The sequence below is a fragment of the Trachinotus anak genome, unplaced genomic scaffold (genome assembly GCF_046630095.1).
Source record: "Trachinotus anak isolate AG129_WGS33_773 ecotype Australia unplaced genomic scaffold, CSIRO_AGI_Tana_v1 ptg000023l, whole genome shotgun sequence".
Lineage (NCBI taxonomy): Eukaryota > Metazoa > Chordata > Actinopteri > Carangiformes > Carangidae > Trachinotus > Trachinotus anak.
This window is the reverse complement of record NW_027273874.1, coordinates 8,936,284-8,955,000: the sequence shown is the minus strand read 5'-3', so window position 1 is coordinate 8,955,000 and position 18,717 is coordinate 8,936,284. Positions and strand designations below refer to the sequence as shown.

At 39.5% G+C, this 18,717-nt stretch overlaps 1 protein-coding gene across 7 annotated transcripts in view; it reads right to left on the bottom strand.

Annotated features, from left to right (window-relative positions):
* The window catches only part of LOC139607124 (L-amino-acid oxidase-like), a 9,593-nt gene extending 579 nt beyond the window's left edge, over window positions 1-9,014 (bottom strand). The window contains exons 1-11 of one of the 7 annotated variants that reach the window (XM_071459769.1): window positions 8,840-8,946; window positions 6,078-6,212; window positions 4,875-5,030; window positions 4,185-4,378; window positions 3,673-3,723; window positions 2,839-3,062; window positions 2,492-2,604; window positions 2,212-2,413; window positions 1,702-1,770; window positions 1,060-1,196; window positions 1-943 (exon numbers count right to left, since the gene is read on the bottom strand). The exon at window positions 1-943 is cut by the window's left edge and continues 579 nt beyond it. In XM_071459769.1, coding sequence (XP_071315870.1) covers window positions 148-943; window positions 1,060-1,196; window positions 1,702-1,770; window positions 2,212-2,413; window positions 2,492-2,604; window positions 2,839-3,062; window positions 3,673-3,694 — 1,563 coding nt within the window. In that variant the 5' untranslated portion in view covers window positions 3,695-3,723; window positions 4,185-4,378; window positions 4,875-5,030; window positions 6,078-6,212; window positions 8,840-8,946 and the 3' untranslated portion in view covers window positions 1-147. Of the gene's footprint in view, window positions 944-1,059; window positions 1,197-1,701; window positions 1,771-2,211; window positions 2,414-2,491; window positions 2,605-2,838; window positions 3,063-3,672; window positions 3,724-4,184; window positions 5,031-6,077; window positions 6,972-8,212; window positions 8,260-8,839 lie in introns of those variants that run through there. The other 6 variants (XM_071459766.1, XM_071459771.1, XM_071459768.1 and 3 more) reach the window with 6 other exon arrangements.
* Window positions 9,015-18,717: the final 9,703 nt, after the last annotated feature.

The window sequence follows — 18,717 nt, the reverse complement described above, 5'->3', positions numbered from 1 at the left end:
TATTTGTAACAGCTCTGATTTTGAATTTCATAGATGTCTTGAGCCCAAATAATCTGTAGATTAATCAGTAATAAAAAAAAACCTTAAAGCAAAGCAATCAACAAGAAAAAATACAATACTTTTATGTAATTTTTAAATTTTAACAGCCTAGAGCTCCCCTCGGTGTTTAGCTGCTGCTTTGTGCGCCTCTTTGTTGATGTTGGTAGCAGCCCTGATCGCAGATTTCATAGATGTTTCGATCCAAGCGTGAGGGAAGGCTGTGTGTTCACCAGCAAAGTGAACCCTGCCTTCATGTTTAAAGAGCTCCCTTGAGTACTCTAAATGTTGGTAGGGTGTGAACAGGGCAAAGGCGCCCAAACTGTGAGGATCTGAGGTCCACCTCTTCACCACCACCCCTGTGCAGCGAGACCTGACCCGCTCACCGTGGATCTTTACCAAATCTCTCAGAACGAGCTCTTTCAGGTCCTCATCACTTGCTCCTTGGAAGAGGAGGGAGTCGTCAGACCAGGTGTAGGAAGCCAGAAGGACGCCGATGGTCTTGTTCTTTGGGAAACTGTGGCTGGGGTAGTAGATGAAACGAGAGGGCCTGTCAGTGATGCTCTTTCCTCCTTTGATGCCGTCCTCCGTCCAGAACGTCTCGTTGAAGGTGAGGATGATTTTAGTGGAGCTGTCATAGTGGACTGACCTCAGCGCCTCCATCTTTCTGATGGAGAGAGGTGGATCAAAGTCAATGAACAGGGCTGCTTTGGCTGTGGTTGTTACCAGGACAACGTCTGCCTGAATGTTCGTCAGAGAAGACTCTTCACCCCTCTGGTATGATACAACGACACCTTTATCTGACTGGCTGATGCGCCTGACCTTGGAGTTCAAGAAAATAGGGACATCGAGTACGTTAAGAAAAGCTTTGGGGAGAAGGTCCGACCCACCAGTCACTTCATAGTACCTACAAAACAGAAAGAGAAATAGAATTGTTTTATGCATTTTTCAAGCAACCAATTTAATGTGAAGTGAAGTTCTGCACATTTTAAATAGTTTTCATTGTGAGAATTCAGGCCTTACATGGTGTTGTCATTGATGTCAGCCTGGTCATAGAGCATCTCAGTCAGCGCTGTGTACATGAGGCTCTGTTCATTTAGCAGATCTCCAATCATTCTCACTGCTTCTGAACTCAAATGTCCTTCTTCTTTCAGATACTCCTATTAAACAAAGATTTGTTAAAACCACATTTTTGATGAAATGTTTTCACTAGTCAGGTTGCCAAATGGCTCAACCAGTTCTAATAGTTTGACAGTTTGTGTAGCATTTTACAAAATATGAAAACAGAGTTGGAAAATAAGAGTAAAATATGGGCCTTTTATGTGACAAGACATAGAACACTTTTCTCTAAATCTAATATTTGAAAAGTTGTGTTAATTTTTAACACTGATTTGATGTACTTTTCGAGGTCACGTTATGTGACTCACAATAGTCAATATTAAGATACATGCAGAAAAAATCGTTCCGCAAACAAAACCTTAAGCTGAAGCAAGTGTGTCCTATGATATCCATCAAGTTAACCATTAGTCGACTGTTTCTAAGGGAAATGGCTCACCCAACTTGTGATATTTGATATGTTTCAAAATACTGGTAGTGATGCACATATTTATTCAACACACAGTGTTCTCATTGGACAACATTCCATTGGATCACATTGTGCTTTACCTTCACAGAATAATGGTCATATTTTTTGAACGCAGCCTGGCAGCCATGAGCCTCCATTTCATCTTTCACCTACAACAAAGAAAACAGAAATGTGTCAACTTATCTCTTGAGCTGGTGCTGCTATGGTGAGTAGTCACAGACTGAGCTCTGACATCTGTCTACAATAAACCAAGAGTGTGTAACTCTACTGTATGCCCAAGCCTGACACAAAACTCAAACCAGTGGAAGGTCTTGGAGGTTGGAGCGCACAGACAAAACACTGAAGAGAAAACTGAAGCCCCCAAAAAGCAAAACCACTCGGTCGGTAAAATTCAAAATTTTCATCCACAGTGAGGTATTGTATTGCCTGTCATGAAATTTGATATGGAATCATTGTCACTAGATGAAGGGTAGTTGTGCAACTTTTTTGTGTGACCAGCCGTTTAATGTGAAGCTTTGCTGAAACAGTAGGTTTGTGGTTTTATTTCCAGTGTTTTTTGACACCTCCATCCTTTCCTTGGTCTCACGTACCTTCTGCAAAGCTTGCTGTAGCAGCTGGTCGGCCGACTTCCCTTTCTCATTCTCATCTACCTTGTACCCGAGGACATCAGGGTTTGCTTTCACTGTGTATGTCCGCTCCCGCCGCCCATTAACCAAGTAAAAGGTCTGCGGGTCATCCATGATGAATTTATTCAACTTCACTCCAAGCTTTTTAGCAAACCAAAGGGCAATCCTGTTAAGCAGGTCAATCATGTTAGTCTGAGAGGCGAAAGACTGCATATACATGTTTAAATTAAACTCTCCAACTTACTGGTGAGAATCTGGGATCCTCATGGCCCCCAGTTCAGCATACCAGCCCTCTTTTTCATTCCTGTATGTCTCCACACGTCCTCCAGCACGACTATTAGCCTCTATGATGGTTACCTTATTCAAACACATAAGTACAAATGGATAAATACGAGTAAAACCAGTCTTGTAATGTTTACATGTGTTACCTCTGGCTGTCTAGAATTACTGCTACTTGCATTAATACCAAAAAAAAAAAAAACTTCCTCAGGAAGCCAAAGGCCCCCATATGGCAATTATGTTGTGGTGATTTGATTTTGAGGGAATATATTGTATAAGAGCCCTTTGTCAAAATCTCTTCCTCTTTGTTACCTTGTGCCCTGCATCTTGTAGTAGTTTGGCGGCCGTCAGTCCAGCCATGCCAGCTCCAACAATGACAACATGATGAGATGTCTCTAGGTGTGGGAGGCCGGTCTCCACAGTGTGCAGCAGCACATCGTAGTCTTTGTCCTCCAGACAATCAGCCAGATGGGCCTTCATGCTGACTGCAGCTGCGTGGCCATGGTACAGTGTGAGCAGCAGCACATTGACGGCAACTGGAGGCACAACAAAAGGAAAAAGAACGGAATTATTGGGACAAGGAATTTAAACCAAAAGACTTTTAACTGTTAAATATCCACGGATATTAAATTGAGTACACTTGTTGCACAGTTGCCAGTGTTTGACAGATTAAAAGCCAAGTGGAGCAACTAGACGTGAGACACGTGATTGTACTTGACCTTGTCCACATCACATTTAAAGACAACTGATGCTGACATGAAGGGATGCTTCGAAAAACAATCAGTTCCTCAGAAGTTCCTCTAGACACAGCGTCACATATATTCCTGTAAAAGTGCCGCAAAAATTGACCTCCTCATTTCATCATACCATCAGGCAATCCAGCTTCACCTAGACTAGAAGACTAAAGCAGAACTTGAACATTATTCAGCGGATGTTAATCACAGACAGGGAAGAGATGAAGGAACTGATGAGAGGAAGTGTCAACTTACAGTACTTACAGTATTATACAGTATTATACAGTCACTGTGTTTCATTCATACAGATACCCAACCTCACAGCTGCTTAAAGTGTCCTGTCACTGGCCTTAAAGTATCTATCTATCTATCTATCTGACATATACAATATTTGTTTGTTAGAAATACCCACATAATTTCCATATCGCCTCCATTTCAGTTACGAGGTATACGTTCCCTCCCTCTTTGGTGTCATGAGGAGGATGAAGAGGAAGAGAAAATATATTAGACATGTTTCAATCCTGGAAAGACCAGACTTCTCTTTCTGACAAAACAATATAAGTGTTTCACTAATGTCTATACTAAAGTCATACATTTACATTTGATGCAATTTGCTGATGATATCATTCAAACAAATACAGAATGAATTCAACAACACAAAAGCTGATCTAAGGAAATCAAATGTAATCATGTCATTTTGAAAACTTTGATGAGATATACAGTTTCTGTATTATAATCTTATCTGTAATATCTGTAATTAGTTTTGTTCCTTATTCATCCATCTATCTATCTAAACATTTATTCGAAATTGAACTAATTCATAAAGTTAAAGAAAATACTAAAACTTGGTTATGCTTATTTAGTCATCATGAAATTTTAATCATTGTCTAAGATAAAGTGTAAAATAAAAAGAGAGCGTCTTACCGTTTCAAAACCTGCAGTCATATCAACCTGAGGTGAAGTGCTGGAATTTCTTTTATCTATCCAGCTTGCCCGCATGACTTCCTGCCCTGTTTTTTTTTTTTTTAATCAGGGTTGAGTCATCATAATCGCTATTTCTCAGTGTCTGACTGTCATGATCAAGAGTAACTGGTCATGTCTCATGACCAGAAAAACACCTGCAACAAGACATCATCTTCATTATCTTCATCAACAAGGCTGTGTGTTCAAGAGAAACCTGTTAAAAAATGAACTGAAATGAGGAAATAAGGTTTTATTTCTTATTTGGTGTTGTGCATCATATGTTGTCAGACTGATGAAGGTTTTTTCTTAATTTGTTTGTTTTTTGTCTATTTGCATGTTTTCTTAGGTTGCAGTATATTGAGCTCTCAGGGCCACTGGAGAATTCCCCTCTTGAAATGTTTAAGTGAATTATCTCTTCATCATGATTTTTTTTAGAACATTGTTTCAAGTCCCCACCCTCAATGGAAGTTGACGGTGATGCTCTATGTGACTTTTTTTCTATTTATCTAGTGAAACAAGATAAAGACAAACAAAGTGATAACAAACCATAACATAGCATAAGATAGCGTAGCATGATGTCATAGGCTACTACAGGGGACATAAGTCATATAAGTCATATATATATATAACAACCCCCCAAGTATCTCTTGCCTGTTTGACATGATACTTCTTGGCTGAGATGTTTCTGGTTATCATTAAACAACAAATTTCTGATGATTGTAACACAAGGATAAATGGGGTCTGAGGATTTAATTCATAATTCCTGCTGGGTTTTCCTCCACAAAACACCCAAGACTGTGGAAGTCACTGAAACATACACAGAGAGAAATAGGAAAAGTTATTAAATACTCTGACAAACAGGGACAAAACCAGGAACAAAGGCCACAGTGACAACACACAGACAGAAAGTCAAACAATAAATGATTTCCAAATATTAAAAGGCAGATCCTGGTTTTCATGTTGAGAGAAATAACTCATTACTTGTTTTCACTGGTATTTATCTAAGGATGATGTTGGCCTAACAACGCCACTTTATCCAGTTTCACATCAGCTACTGCCCAAAGCCAGTAGTCAAGCAGTCAAAGTAAACTCTGATGATCTCTGAAGGAAACATTTGCTCAATGCTTTAAAAGTGAGTAAGGGCTTCATACATTTCATTAGTGTGAGACAGAACACCACACCCAATGGTGGATTTAGATATGGCCGACATGAGCAGCCACCCACACACTTAGTTAAATGAAGTTTCACTAATCAAGTTTTATGGATCAAATGTCCAGTGGATCACTTGTATGAAGGGAGCAGGTTTATTTTTATCTGTGGTAGGGACATTTTTTGAAGACGACCATTTGTTCTCTGGCCCTTTTTTCTCATTCATACGCACACATGTACACACATACACACATAAAGAACTTGACTCAATCTATTTGAGTTGAACATACGTTTGCTGATATAACTTGTCTGAAACATAATTTTTTTTCTTTGATTTTCAACAGATATTTCAAATTTTTCTTTTAATATTGATCTGATTTGTGATTTTCAAGAAAATGTTACCAGACAATAAAAGTATGAAACCCTGTAGGTGGTGTGATACTGTGTGTGAACCAACTATCTGCTACTATCTGCTGTAACTGATGTTTAAATCATATCAAACAACTTATTCTGGTATCATTTCATGAACTTATTACAAAATCTTTCAGTGGGACAGCTGGTCAACAATGCATACTACAGTTTGAAGTCAAGGGTCACTATATCATAGTCGAGCCAAGCACTCTCCTAGAGGACAAGAGAGGACAGAACCGATGTGTCAATAAGTGTAGTTCTCTCTGTAACACCAGAGCTTTCGTGATAAATTACCTGTTGACAGTCAGAGCCTCCAATCCAAGTTATCGTATCATCCTGAGCACTTGACCGTACAACCCACTGAATGTGTTGATACTCGTCAAAACTGTGGACCGATGCAAGGTTTCCGTTCATGGCCTGACAGTTTTTCTACAGTGGAGATGCAGAGACAGATGTGAAGCTGGACTCTGACACACCACCTCCTCCACCAACAGGAGGACGGAGGCTTGGGTCTGCTTGAAGTGAACATTTGTAAAAGAGGTAATGATGAAGAAAAGGTGATGTTATTCAGTGTTTAAATTGACCGTGATATTCAACCTTTCCTGAATGAACCCTAGTGATTTTGGTTATCCTCTGACTTTTCATCCAGCGCCAACATCAGGTCAAACTCTTTATGTGTCCAATACTTGGGTTTAAAACCAAATAAATGCAAAAATTAATGATATTCCAATCAGCCTCAGTTGTACTATGTATTTTGTGCGAATTGGCTAATGTTTACATGCAGTTACACAAGTTTTCACTTCAGACGCAAATTAATTTTTAAATTTTCACCAACTTTGGTTGAAGTCATTGTACGACCTGTCATAATCTTTACAACATCCATGAATTTCACATGAACATTATTTCGAATACACTAAGCAGTTGGAAGAAAATGGAAATGGAAGGTGCAAGTGAAGCCCAGCACAACAAGAAGCTTTTCATTGAATCCCAAACATCCTGTTAACCTCAGCATCAGCCCAAAGCCAGGCTCTTGGAATGTGGTGGAAACAGAAACCATTGAATTCACTCAGCGAAACAAGAAGTCTCAAGAACAGCTGACTTCAGGAGAACATCTGGTGAAGATGTGGTGCTGTTGTCTCATGATGACTAACATATAATTGTGGGTAATGTAATAATATTGTAGAATACAATAAAAATAGACTCAGAGCTCAGATGACAGCTGTATGACGATGATCAACATTAGTCCATTTTGAAATACACTGAATTTCCTATGAAGAAAATTCATTGATACATCATTATTATGCATTATTTATACATTTATTTGGACATATTTGTGCAGAAATAGCACATCACCACATCATGACGTTGCTAATTTACATAGAGAGTGACTGTGAACGTCTTTTACAGTCAACTCTCTGTCAGCGACCTGTAAGACACAAGATAAATTAAATTATAAATGATACACATTACAGAGAGAATGGTAAAGAAAATTCTAAGGTAAAAATGGCCTGAAAATGTTTGTAAATATGTACGTCTGTATTAATGTCAGAGGAAACAGAGATAGACTCAGTGCTCACACAGTTTGAAGCAGAGGGCTGTAACCTCCATGCTGTCTTGCTGCTGACTGTCTGAACATCAGATGTAAAGTTTCAAGGAAGCGAGGAGTAGTGCCATCCTGCGCGGCTTATTTCTGCTCAAAAGGCACCTCAGATCAAAATATAAAGATAGAAATTGAAATTACTAGTGCTTAAACGTAAGGCTAAGGGTCTACGCCCATGCTTGCAACTCTGTGAGACTGCAATGAATGCTAAATGTGCTGGCAAGTGAACATTAGGTTTAGTGCTAGTTTAGGGCAAGTATGATGGCAGGGGTCATTGTTTTAACAGTTCATCAGTACAGTAGGACTGTATCACATTTTACTGCAATCCTTCTGATGGTTATTGTACAGAAGCATGTGAAATTTGATTACCCAGGATCATTTTTCTAAGTTGGCTGGTGGAGTGTTTAACACTGTCGCCTCAAACTGAGAAGGTGGAGTTATGTTAACTGGAGATACTAAATTACCTTTAGGTGTGAATGTGAGTGTGTGTGGTTGTTTGTCTCTATGTGTACGCCCTGTGATAGACTGCCCACCTGTCCAGGGTGTACCCCGCCCTCGCCCAATGTCAGCTGTGACCCTATAAGGATAAGCACTATTGCTAATGGATGGATTGATGGAGTTTCCAGAGTTACCACTAGCTAACTGCCAGAATATTGCTAAAGAAATTCTGGTCTGCCAATTTCCAGCTATAAGATTGCTATGCTATAAAAATGCTGCGTGGAGCCAGCATTTTCCTTAATTAAAAGAATAAAACTTACCTCCTTCTTCACAGGCTGGTGAGAGTCGATAAGAAAATTTTAAACTCAGTGCAGTAGTATGTACAATTTACCCCCATTTTGTGGTTTTCGTCCAACAGCAACTTTTAGATGTTTTCCACGTTACACAACTTAGTGTTCTTTGTCATCTAAATCCAGAATCTGTCACGGTAGAAAAGTGCTCTAAGTAAAAGACGTGCCCCACACCCTGCTAATATTGTTATTCCTTACTCTTCATTTACTTTAAAATATGTTGGTTTGCAATTAGCACATTGAGACAGTGAAACATGACCCTTGATTCAATGGTTCTTTTTTCAATCTATAAATTGTTACTGCTGTAGAAATGTTGACTTAAAATTGAATGTTATACTTCTACAAACTTTTCTCACCAAAACGCAAAGTTGAATTACTGACTTTTGCTATTTCTGTTTACATCATCAAACCCCACGAATCCTTGTGGTGCAATCATAAGAAATTTGTTGTTTAATAAAAACCAGAAACATTTCAGTCATGTCAGCATGAGATACACTGGGTGTTGGCACTTTTGCCACACAGGAAATACTTTGGCTCAACATGTTGCGTTTTAAAATCAAAAATATTGTTCCTCTACATAAAATCAATGAAACATCATAGATTTTTTAAAATATATCTATTTCTTTTCAGCCAGTGCCACAGGAAATAGAGACAGACTGAGTACTTACACAGTGTCGGGCAGAGAGCTGTGACCTCCACGTTGGGTTGCTGGTGTTTGTCTGAGCACCAGGCTAGAGTGCAAAGTAGGTCAGGCACCTTCCTGTGTGGCTTATTTCTGCAGTTCATGCAAAGCGAAAGGGTCATACAGGGTCATCATCTGGGAACCATGAATATAACACACAATGTTGTGCCAATCGATCTAGTATATATCTTGTTTATATGTGAGACATTTCTAAAGCCATTAGAAATTAGACTGCATTGACTTAATTTACCCGGAGCTAATTTCATGGCAACATATCTGATAATTGTTAAGATATTCTCAACCTCATGGTGTTGCTGTAAGAAGAGTCAGAGATTCACCAAAATCAGTAGAATTCCTCCTCTGGGAACCCTGAGTGTGTTTCAAAACTGCATGACAAGTTATTAAGTGACTCCATCTTAATCAGAAAGCCATCAGCCACAGTGTTGTGTAGGTTTACAAGTGAGTGCCAACGCAGTACTGAAGGGCTTGTCTACTTCCTGCCACAGCCAAGGTTCATCTGCTGCTGCCAGCACCAGTCATGTGTTCCCACACAGCCCTTTCACAGACACACAGAGATGCTGTGGTTAGTCTGGAGAGCGTTTCTCACAGATCTGGTCAAAGTGGAAAGTGAAAATGAAAAAAAGACACCGCAGATATCTTTTTTTTTTTCTATTTGTTCATTTCTTGAAGGAGTCACAGCAGGTGACTCTCATGTGTCCAATCATCTGACCATCACACGTCATGCAACTTTTTTTTCACTTTTTTTTTTGATGTCAAAAACAACAATAACATTTTGTTTCAAAATGAAAAGCACTCGCACTTCTACAATGCCATTGTGTTGCCGTGTCATCTGGAACCTGCTGTGGACGCTTCAGACACAACAGCAGAGTGGACAAGTGCTCCATGTTGTTCTGCTACTCATCTTTGTATCACCATCAGATTGACGGTGATCAATGTTGACTTTCTGGTGTGGAAATGAAGACAGCAACCAAATAATATCTCGTCTCTACCCTGCCTCTACCTCTTCTCCTCAGTTTATAGTGTTGTCCGTTTTTGTCTTTACAGATGTACGACTTCAACAACAGGAACTTCATGTAACTGCACAGAACTTCACTCTCTCATTGAGGAAAAAAGAGAAACAGCACAGGCAATGGCAGAGAGCATGAAAGTCAAGGATTTCAGAGGGAAAAAAGAGAATCTCAATATGCAGTTAAAGGAAATGGAGAATGCAAAGATGAGGTAGAGGTGATCAATCTATCAATGGATCACAAGAAGGATCTGGAAAAACAGATCTCTGACCTTGGATTACAACTCAAAGTTAAGAAACAGAGATAAGAAGAGGAGTCAGATGGTAACACCATCAGAATATCAAAAATCGTATGAAATACAGAGGTGAGTAATCTAAGAAGGAAGTGATAGATGGCCCTAAAGGAGAAAATTCATGAACGACTGGGTGAGAAAAAGGAGAAGAGAGAAAAGAAACTCCAGTCAGACCATTTAGGCACATAAGTACAAACCACAATAATTTCAGCTGTCAGAAAACAAACCCTCAGCAGCAGCTGAAGCAGAGACAGGATGAACCGTAAGGCAACTCTCACTTACTGAGCTGAAGGACGGCTGTGCTCGTTTGTTTGCAACAAACTACAAGGACCTCTAGTGGCCGTGAGCTTTGTCACAGCTGTCTGGGAAAGTAGTGTGATTGTTGTAGAGCCACAAAACCTCACAGGAGGCCACTGTCAGTAACTGTAACCATAATCTGAACCCAAAAGAGAGAGCTTTACTGAAACATCAGAGATGATGATGACAGTGAATAACTTCTCATTAGGTGATTTACTTTTCATACCAAATCACACATTTATTATAATAATAATAATAATAAAAAACTTTTATTTATACAGCACTTTTCTTCAAAAAGTTACAAAGTACTTCACAGAAAAATAAAGACAGAAAAGAGAAGGCTGAAGAGAAGGAATGTGATAAAAACAGAGTAGAACAGCATGAATTAAAACATGGTCGTCTTCCTCTGTTGCACACATAACAGAAAGCCTCCTTCAGTCAGATGTCTCTGCTCTCAGTAACCTGCCCGAGATACAACGATTACAGCTGTCAAGGTGATCGGAACATGAACACTCGTGTTTTTGCCAAAGCATTTGAACTTAAACTCAGAAATCTTGATTTTATCAGAGAAGATCAATTAAGATGCCTTCTCATGAATATAACAAGTTGTAGTTGTCTTCATAGCAAAGCAGAGACGGCATTAATATAGAGCAAAGGAGACCAGTGTTACCCTCAGTCGGGACTAATCGATTGTATAATAGAGGTGATCCTCTTCTGAACCCGCAGACCAAACTGGTGACGCTGAGCAGCTGGATACTCCCGGTTCTGTTTTGGAGACAAATCTCAAAAAGTTGAATGAAATGCAATTTGAAGTTTCTTGACTGCACTGTAACAAAATGTTGGGAGGGTGGGAGATTCTGATGGGAGCCAGGGTTTTATTTATGTATTTATTTTTCCCAATCAAAATACTGTTTCAAACTATTCTCCATAAATACAAGAATAGCATTATGATGCAGAAACAATCGATTTTTTATGTAATTACCTAAATATTCATTCATTTATATTGAATTATTAAAAATGCTGGGATCAGTCTATGAAATATCCATTAACTACAAAATCTAAACTCCCTCTGAGTGGCTACGGTGTCCTCAGTGATGCAGCTACAGACTTGAAAAGGTCAACTGCCTGGTTATGTCTGGTTGCCTCCTGCTGCTTGGGCCATTTATTTTTCTATTAAATATTTATTTCCTGAGACACACCGTCCTCAGCTTTGATTGTGATTTTATATCATTACTATGCAGATGATACCCTAATTAATACTCGGTCTAAACATTAGAAATTCAACACTGGCCTTGTGCAATGAAGTAGGACATTACTATTAATTACTAAAAAAGCTGACCCCTCTGTTTAAACAAAACAAAAATGATGAACTACCTTAATTTCCTAACCCCTGACCCTTCCTCGAATCTTAAACCTAACCACAATGGTGTTAAATGAAACGCAAAAAGCTCAAAATGCAGTGACATGATACACAAAATGTCCTTAAATGTGCATGCTACATTTATGGAATCCAATGAGATCGTGTTACCTCCTGGACTTTTTATTGTAATGCAGGTGCATCTAGAGCAAAATGTAACTGTGAGAAAATAAAGGTTGAACTTTACTAAATGAGTCCACTGCTCACAAGACTGGCCACATTGGTTATAAAATTCTGCCCACCTGCTCACCTACCCCACAGCTAATGAGGCTGCTATAGTTTAGAGTGCTTGGTGTCTTGATAAAAATAGATGTCATAGCATAGCTGCATTGTCGTGTGGTATTTTCATGGTGGCTCAGAAACAGCCTCCCCCCATGACTGCATCATCAGCCAACACAAGAGCTGCTGCAAGTTGAACTTTAGGGCTCGTCTGCTTGTTTCCATCTGTTGGTTTCTCACATGGTTTTTATCTGAGATGCTAAAGAAGAAGCTCAAACTGTCCCTATGTGGGTAGCCTCTGAAACAGACACAGCCTAACACACGTTAAACAATGAACTTCTCATAATGCTCTATGAATGGCTGTTGAATAGTTCAGTGGTTCTCACCATTTCAGAGCTCTGACTGTTCAAAAGCACAGCTACAAGCTTCAACTGAAGGGAGATCAACGTTAGTACTGAGTGATATATTTTTCATTTAATAGTTTTTATATTATTATTCAGTGTTCCTTGGTGTCAAGTAAATTACATTTCTTCTTCCTGGGTTTTGTGATGACAGAATATGTTTACATTTACAAAATTAAAATCATGTGTGCCCCTCAGTTTTTTTTCCTTTCTTTACATTGCAGTTCTAATATTGACAATGCACCGATCAAGAAGACCATAACTCCTGTCGCCTACAGCTTTACTTTGTGTGACAGGTAAGACTCTCTTAAATGCAACATTATAAAGTATTAGTTTGTGGTGTCAAAATGTGTGAGGCACTTAAATAAAAAAAAAAAATACTATTCTTTCTGTTTTCCCTCCTGATTTTCTGCTCTCTATCAATGAGACTCAAGTGTATAAAAAAAAAAAAAGTGAAGGTATCTGAAGACTTTCTGAAGCCACTGCACACAGTTATACAGAAAGGAGCGAGGACTGGAAGGAGACGTTGGGTCACCTGTCCGAAAAGTCCACCAAAACAAGATAAGTTCAAAGTGTGATGGCTGTCAATAATCACACATGTAGATCTATGCTGTGTTTGTCACAATTATCACTTCCTACAATGACGAGCCAACTTTGAGCATATTTGTGTTAATAATTGCAGTGGTTTCTTTATTTTTAGTCCCTATACCTCTGACACTAACTTGATGTTTTCTAGATTGAAGTAGTCCCTCCAACAGCAGCAGAGCCACCAACAAAACAACGAGACTCCCTTATTTGTATTATATGCTACACTTATAATGCCCTTTATCATGAGTAATGTACAAAATGCTCATAAAATCTATAACATGATGCTTATTTTACCATCTCATTAATGTGCAGTTACACTTCACACTTCATGTGTCTGCCTCACATCAAAATGATGTTTAAAGTTGGCAGTTGACCACAGAAAGTCTATTTAATGTCAGCAGCAGCTCCCTCAAGCCTCCAAACTGACATATTATGTTCACAATACCAAAACCATGTTTTTGAGGTTACAGTAACCTTGACCTTTGACCTTTGACAACCAAAGTCTAGCCCAAGTTGACATTTGGATGGACGTTCATACACCAGCGCGCTGGAGCGGAAGCATTAAATGAAACATAATTGAATCATTGACTTCAGTGATGTACCTGTGTCCATCTTCTTCATTGTGACAACAGTGTATGTAACATTGTTGGGATCAGATACGATTGCCTCTCGACATCCTGAAACATTAGAAAATTTTACTATTACCATTTATCTCAAAAGGAAAAATGATACCTCAGTAAGCAGTGTTGGAAAATTAGTTGTTGGCTGTTGATAGACTGATTTTTCTGTTAATCCCTTTTGCTAACATGTTCAAAGACACAAAATCAACTGTCATTAACTTATATTTTATTAAAGTAGTACTTTGTAGCAGCAAGATAGACAGATAGATCTTGACAAAGTGATACTCGCCTGGGTCTGATCCTGGTGTTGGCGTCTCAAAGGAAGGGCGTGAAACTAGATGGTTGAAATGGAAAGAGAGATACAATTTACAAACTAATAGGAAAATTACACATATGGTTGAGTTATCATCATCAAACGTCCAGTGGAGTCCAAAATCATGCATCAAAAATACCTCTGCTGATACAAAACAAACTGGGCTGGTAAAAGCTTTGTGCACTGCAGCTTCATTGTTGGGATTTTCGTGAAAATTAAAACCACTTGTCACTCTCAAATGTCAGTATTGAACAATTCTGTAAACCCTTGATTATGTTCAGCAACAGCCTTTTTTAATATTGGTGCTTTCTATAATATCTGCACATATGAAAGATGGTTGTGGCGAGTAAAATGTGTCTGTAGTTAGTTAATAAAAATGTCTGTGATGAGACACAAACTCTGGTGTTACATGTTCAACTATTCTGACTTGAACTACAGTATATATATATATATATATACATATATATGAACAGAGCTGTGGCAAAGCAATAAACCCATGGACATATTCATGCTAGCTTGCAAGCTCTTGCTAACCATAACGCAAATGTGTTTTAAGGAATCCACTCCACATGAAAGAAAGTACAGCTTCAACTTGGGTGTAACACTTACTACTTACTTTATTTTCTGTACCTTTTTGTTTCCGATAGTGAAGCAGCCCCACCACCAACAGCAGCACAGCCACACACAAAATGGCGACGACAACAGGTAAGAGGATGGAGAACTGAACTGAGCCAGGGTGGGGAGGATGAGGAGAAGATCCTTGATCCTGTTGAGGTGTTGTCTCTTGAGGTTTATATGGTGTTAACATGAGACAATGTGTCTGAGTTCAGGTGTGATATCTCTCATTGTCTAAAACTGTCTCCACAGAGACAATAAACTCTCTCAGGTCAAAATATGTACAGATATGTGATGGAAGAGATTAGTTTGTTGGAAAACAACATTTGCTCTGTCAGGATCAGGTCCTGATGATTACAGTCTGAGTTTTAGCCATGCTATCGTCCCAGCTCCACAGATGGCTGTGGTGGGCTTTCTGTTGGTCCACCATGGACAGAAATAACTCATCAACTATCAGATGAACTGATGAGAACATTTATTGTCTCCATATCCTCATTTGCTTTTCTTCTGGCATCACCCTCAAGACAAAAGTGACACTTTTATCTCTAGCAATACTAAAAGCAAAAAACTGCTGTAGAAAACATGCTTTTTTTTTACACTTAATACAACCCTGTTTCCAAAAAGTTGGGCCACTGTGTAAAATGTTAATTAAAACAGAATGTGATGATGTGCAAATCATGTAAATATATATTTGATTGAAAATAGAACAAAGACAACACATCAAATGTTGAAACTGAGAAACGTCTTTGTTTCATGAAAAAGATGCTCAGTTTGGCTTTTGAGCTGTGTGCTGATAACAAGCTGGATGGTCCCTCTCCTCTGCAGCCTGGAAGACGCTGTGTCCATGATTTCCAAAGAGAATATAAAAACTTTGATTTGCCACACCAGACGACAGTTTTCAGTTTGCCTTACCACAAACCAGCATGCACGAAAGACTCAGCTTCACACACACCCCTCCTCTTAGTTAGGGGCGGAGTCAGGCACTGCCAAGATGGCGACAGTGGAGCAGCCCACTCTCAGCTTCAGAACTGCTCTTCAGAAACCTGTGGGTCACGTCATGGAGTCAAACCTCCACTTACTCACTCATGATTAAGTCCTGCCTCTGCAGTAAAACACATACACATGTATTTTAACCAACCACTGTTTAACCATTTATATGTTACTGTAGTATTTTACACAACTGCCAACCACTTTATAATAGGGAGCAGGTGCAAAGTCCAGTTACAACTGGTAAAACAGTCCATGAATAAACACATAAAAGAAAATGAAAGTCTGAATGCTGCTGCCGTGAGACGTTGCGAGATACCTGCGTAACCCAACATGGCGGCATCCATCTAAACGAAAACAACACAACTAGCTTCGATAGCCAGCTTAACTAAAGCCCAACAAACAAACTTACCGATATACACTCCTCTGTCGGTTTGATACCTCTGTCAAACTGACGGTTTCTTCATCCTGGATGAAAAAATTTTGGAAAGCTTACAGGATTACGTGGACGAGTGTTACCACCGGCTCGTCATGGGGAAAAAACAAACAACTCCCTCCTCCAAGAGAACCCGCTCGGAGTGTTCTTCCAATACACCTCCCTCACCCGATAGGGAATACGGGTATATCTTCGAGTCCATCGATAACAAACTAACCAGCTTTGACGCCCGACTGGCACTGGTCGAAGTCCTCCACAAGGAGATCCTAGCGCTGCGTGAATCTCTGGAGTTTAGTCAACAACAGGTTGAATCGCTCGCTGCAGAGAACAAGATTCTCAGAGACTCCGTCAAATCCCTTAATGAAGGTATGATGAAACTCTCCGAAGAGAATAAACGGATGAAAGAATCCATTCTGGATATCCAAGTGTGCAGTATGCGGGACAACCTTGTTTTCTCACAAGCAAAAAGACTTGTTTTTGAACATCTAACAACATTACAGGCAGACATTGTCTTACTGCAGGAAACACCCACAGTAAATTTCGCAATGTTAAATATGCAGTGTCAAAGTTCAATGACTCTCAGAGTTATTACAACAACAGATTGAGTAGAATGCCCCATAGTGTTGGTGAAAATTCTCTCAGAAGAGAGAATGAGAACCTCTCCTCTGATTGGCTGACTGTTTTTGAGTAGCGTGTGGTCGGGCCAATCACAGGCAAGTAACTGAAACCTAAGCTGCATTCATAAAAATTCACCTGCGATGGATGAATAAGACCATATATGTTTGAACTGGACTTGGATCCGGAGACAGAGACGGCAGCCAACACAGAAACACCGCAATTAGAGGTGGGCGGATCGATCCTAATATCGATAATATCGATACCAACGCTGGTATCGATATTGATCGATACTCGTGTAAAAAGATCGATACTCAAGCTTTTTTTCTCTCCCGCACGCACTGACTGCTGCGCACGCGGATTCATCAAAGTCTACTCTCTGTCACACAGCATGGAGCAGCGCACCCTCCCCCCTCTCGTCTTTTGTTGTTGCACCGTCACGTGGCTCAGTACTTTGGTGGAAAAACAATGCACCAACATTCCCCTGTCTGAGCAAACTTGCAAAGAGACATTTAGGGGTTGTTGCAACCTCAGTGCCAGCTGAGAGGCTTTTTTCAAAGGCAGGACAGCTACTGAGCATCAGGCGATGTGCACTGAAACCCAAAAATGTGAACATGATACTGTTCTTAAATAAAAACCTCTAATGCTTTGTTCTCAACAGGGGGAGAGGTAGTGTAGTTGTGGGCCCTTAACGTATTCTTTCTTTATTTATACTTTCTTTATTTAATTTTCACTTATTGTTTTTATTTTGTAGCCAGAAGTGCACTGAAGGGAAGAAATTCCTTATTCTTTGTATTATTTTCTTGTATTGTTCGACTTGAAAAAAAAGAACAAGTTTGAAACTGTTTACAATATTTGTTGTGGTGTGTTAATTTTTCTGTATTGTGGTTTGTCAGCTCTCTAACGTGAGAAGATTGTTTTAATTTGCTTTAAGTTATATAAATAATTATATAATAATTATATTTTTTTTTTACACTCTTTATTTAAGAAAAAACAGAATTGCACTGAAAGGAAGAAAATTCCTTATTTTTTATTGTTTTTCCTAAGAACAATTCTATTTGAAAAAAGAAACAAAGAAAGAAAGAACTAGAAAAGATGTCTAGTGAGGGGAGAATTTTTATTTTATTTTTGTATTGTGGTTTCTCCTTTTCTACCTCAAAAAAGATTTATTTTCCTAATGTTAAGGGAAACTTTGTTTTGTTACTGTTCCATTGTTTCTAAACAAAAAGGTTGATTGTGATAATAAAGTATTTTGTTTTCATGTACAATGTTTGGCGAAATTCTATCCTAGGTCTTTTGGATTCTTTGGATCTATGAAGCTTAAATATGAAAAAGTATCGGTATCGGTATCGATATCGGCGATACTGGCCCTGCATTTACTTGGTATCGGATCAAAACCAAAATTGCCGGTATCGCCCACCTCTAACCGCAATTGCGCCGCTGTTGTGTGCGTGTGTGACGGCGGGGGGGGGCTAGTATTGCTACTTTTTTCCCTCTTTGATTCAGTCATATCTGGATACAACTTTTTAGTGTCGCTACTACTTCAGTGTATTGACAGCCCTACTTCACGGTTGCCAGTTATATGGTTAACAGAAGACCAGTGTTTCCCATACATAGATCATTCTGTGGCGCACCACCACAGATTGGAGACCAACCTCCACAGAATGATTCTGTCTTTTATTTCTTTTTTCCCATTGTTGTTGTTTTCCCTCTCGTCTATGCTCTCAATGTAATATCGTTCCGTTCATTCATCTCCGCATAGCGTTCTTTCTCTGTCATTCTCGGACACACACGGACACACACAGACGCGCGCACACACAGACACGCGCGCATATGCCAGCGGTGCGCATCACTGGTGCACGCACACACACACTCGTCTGCAGACACTCTGCAGACAATGACTGACTCCACCGACCGCCACGACACTGTGACACTCGATCCCCCCAACGGTGTCAGTGCAGCACCACAGATCGCTGCCTGGTCTGTGGGAAACACTGAAGACCATTAAAAGAAACCGTAGTAATGAACGAAGCTGT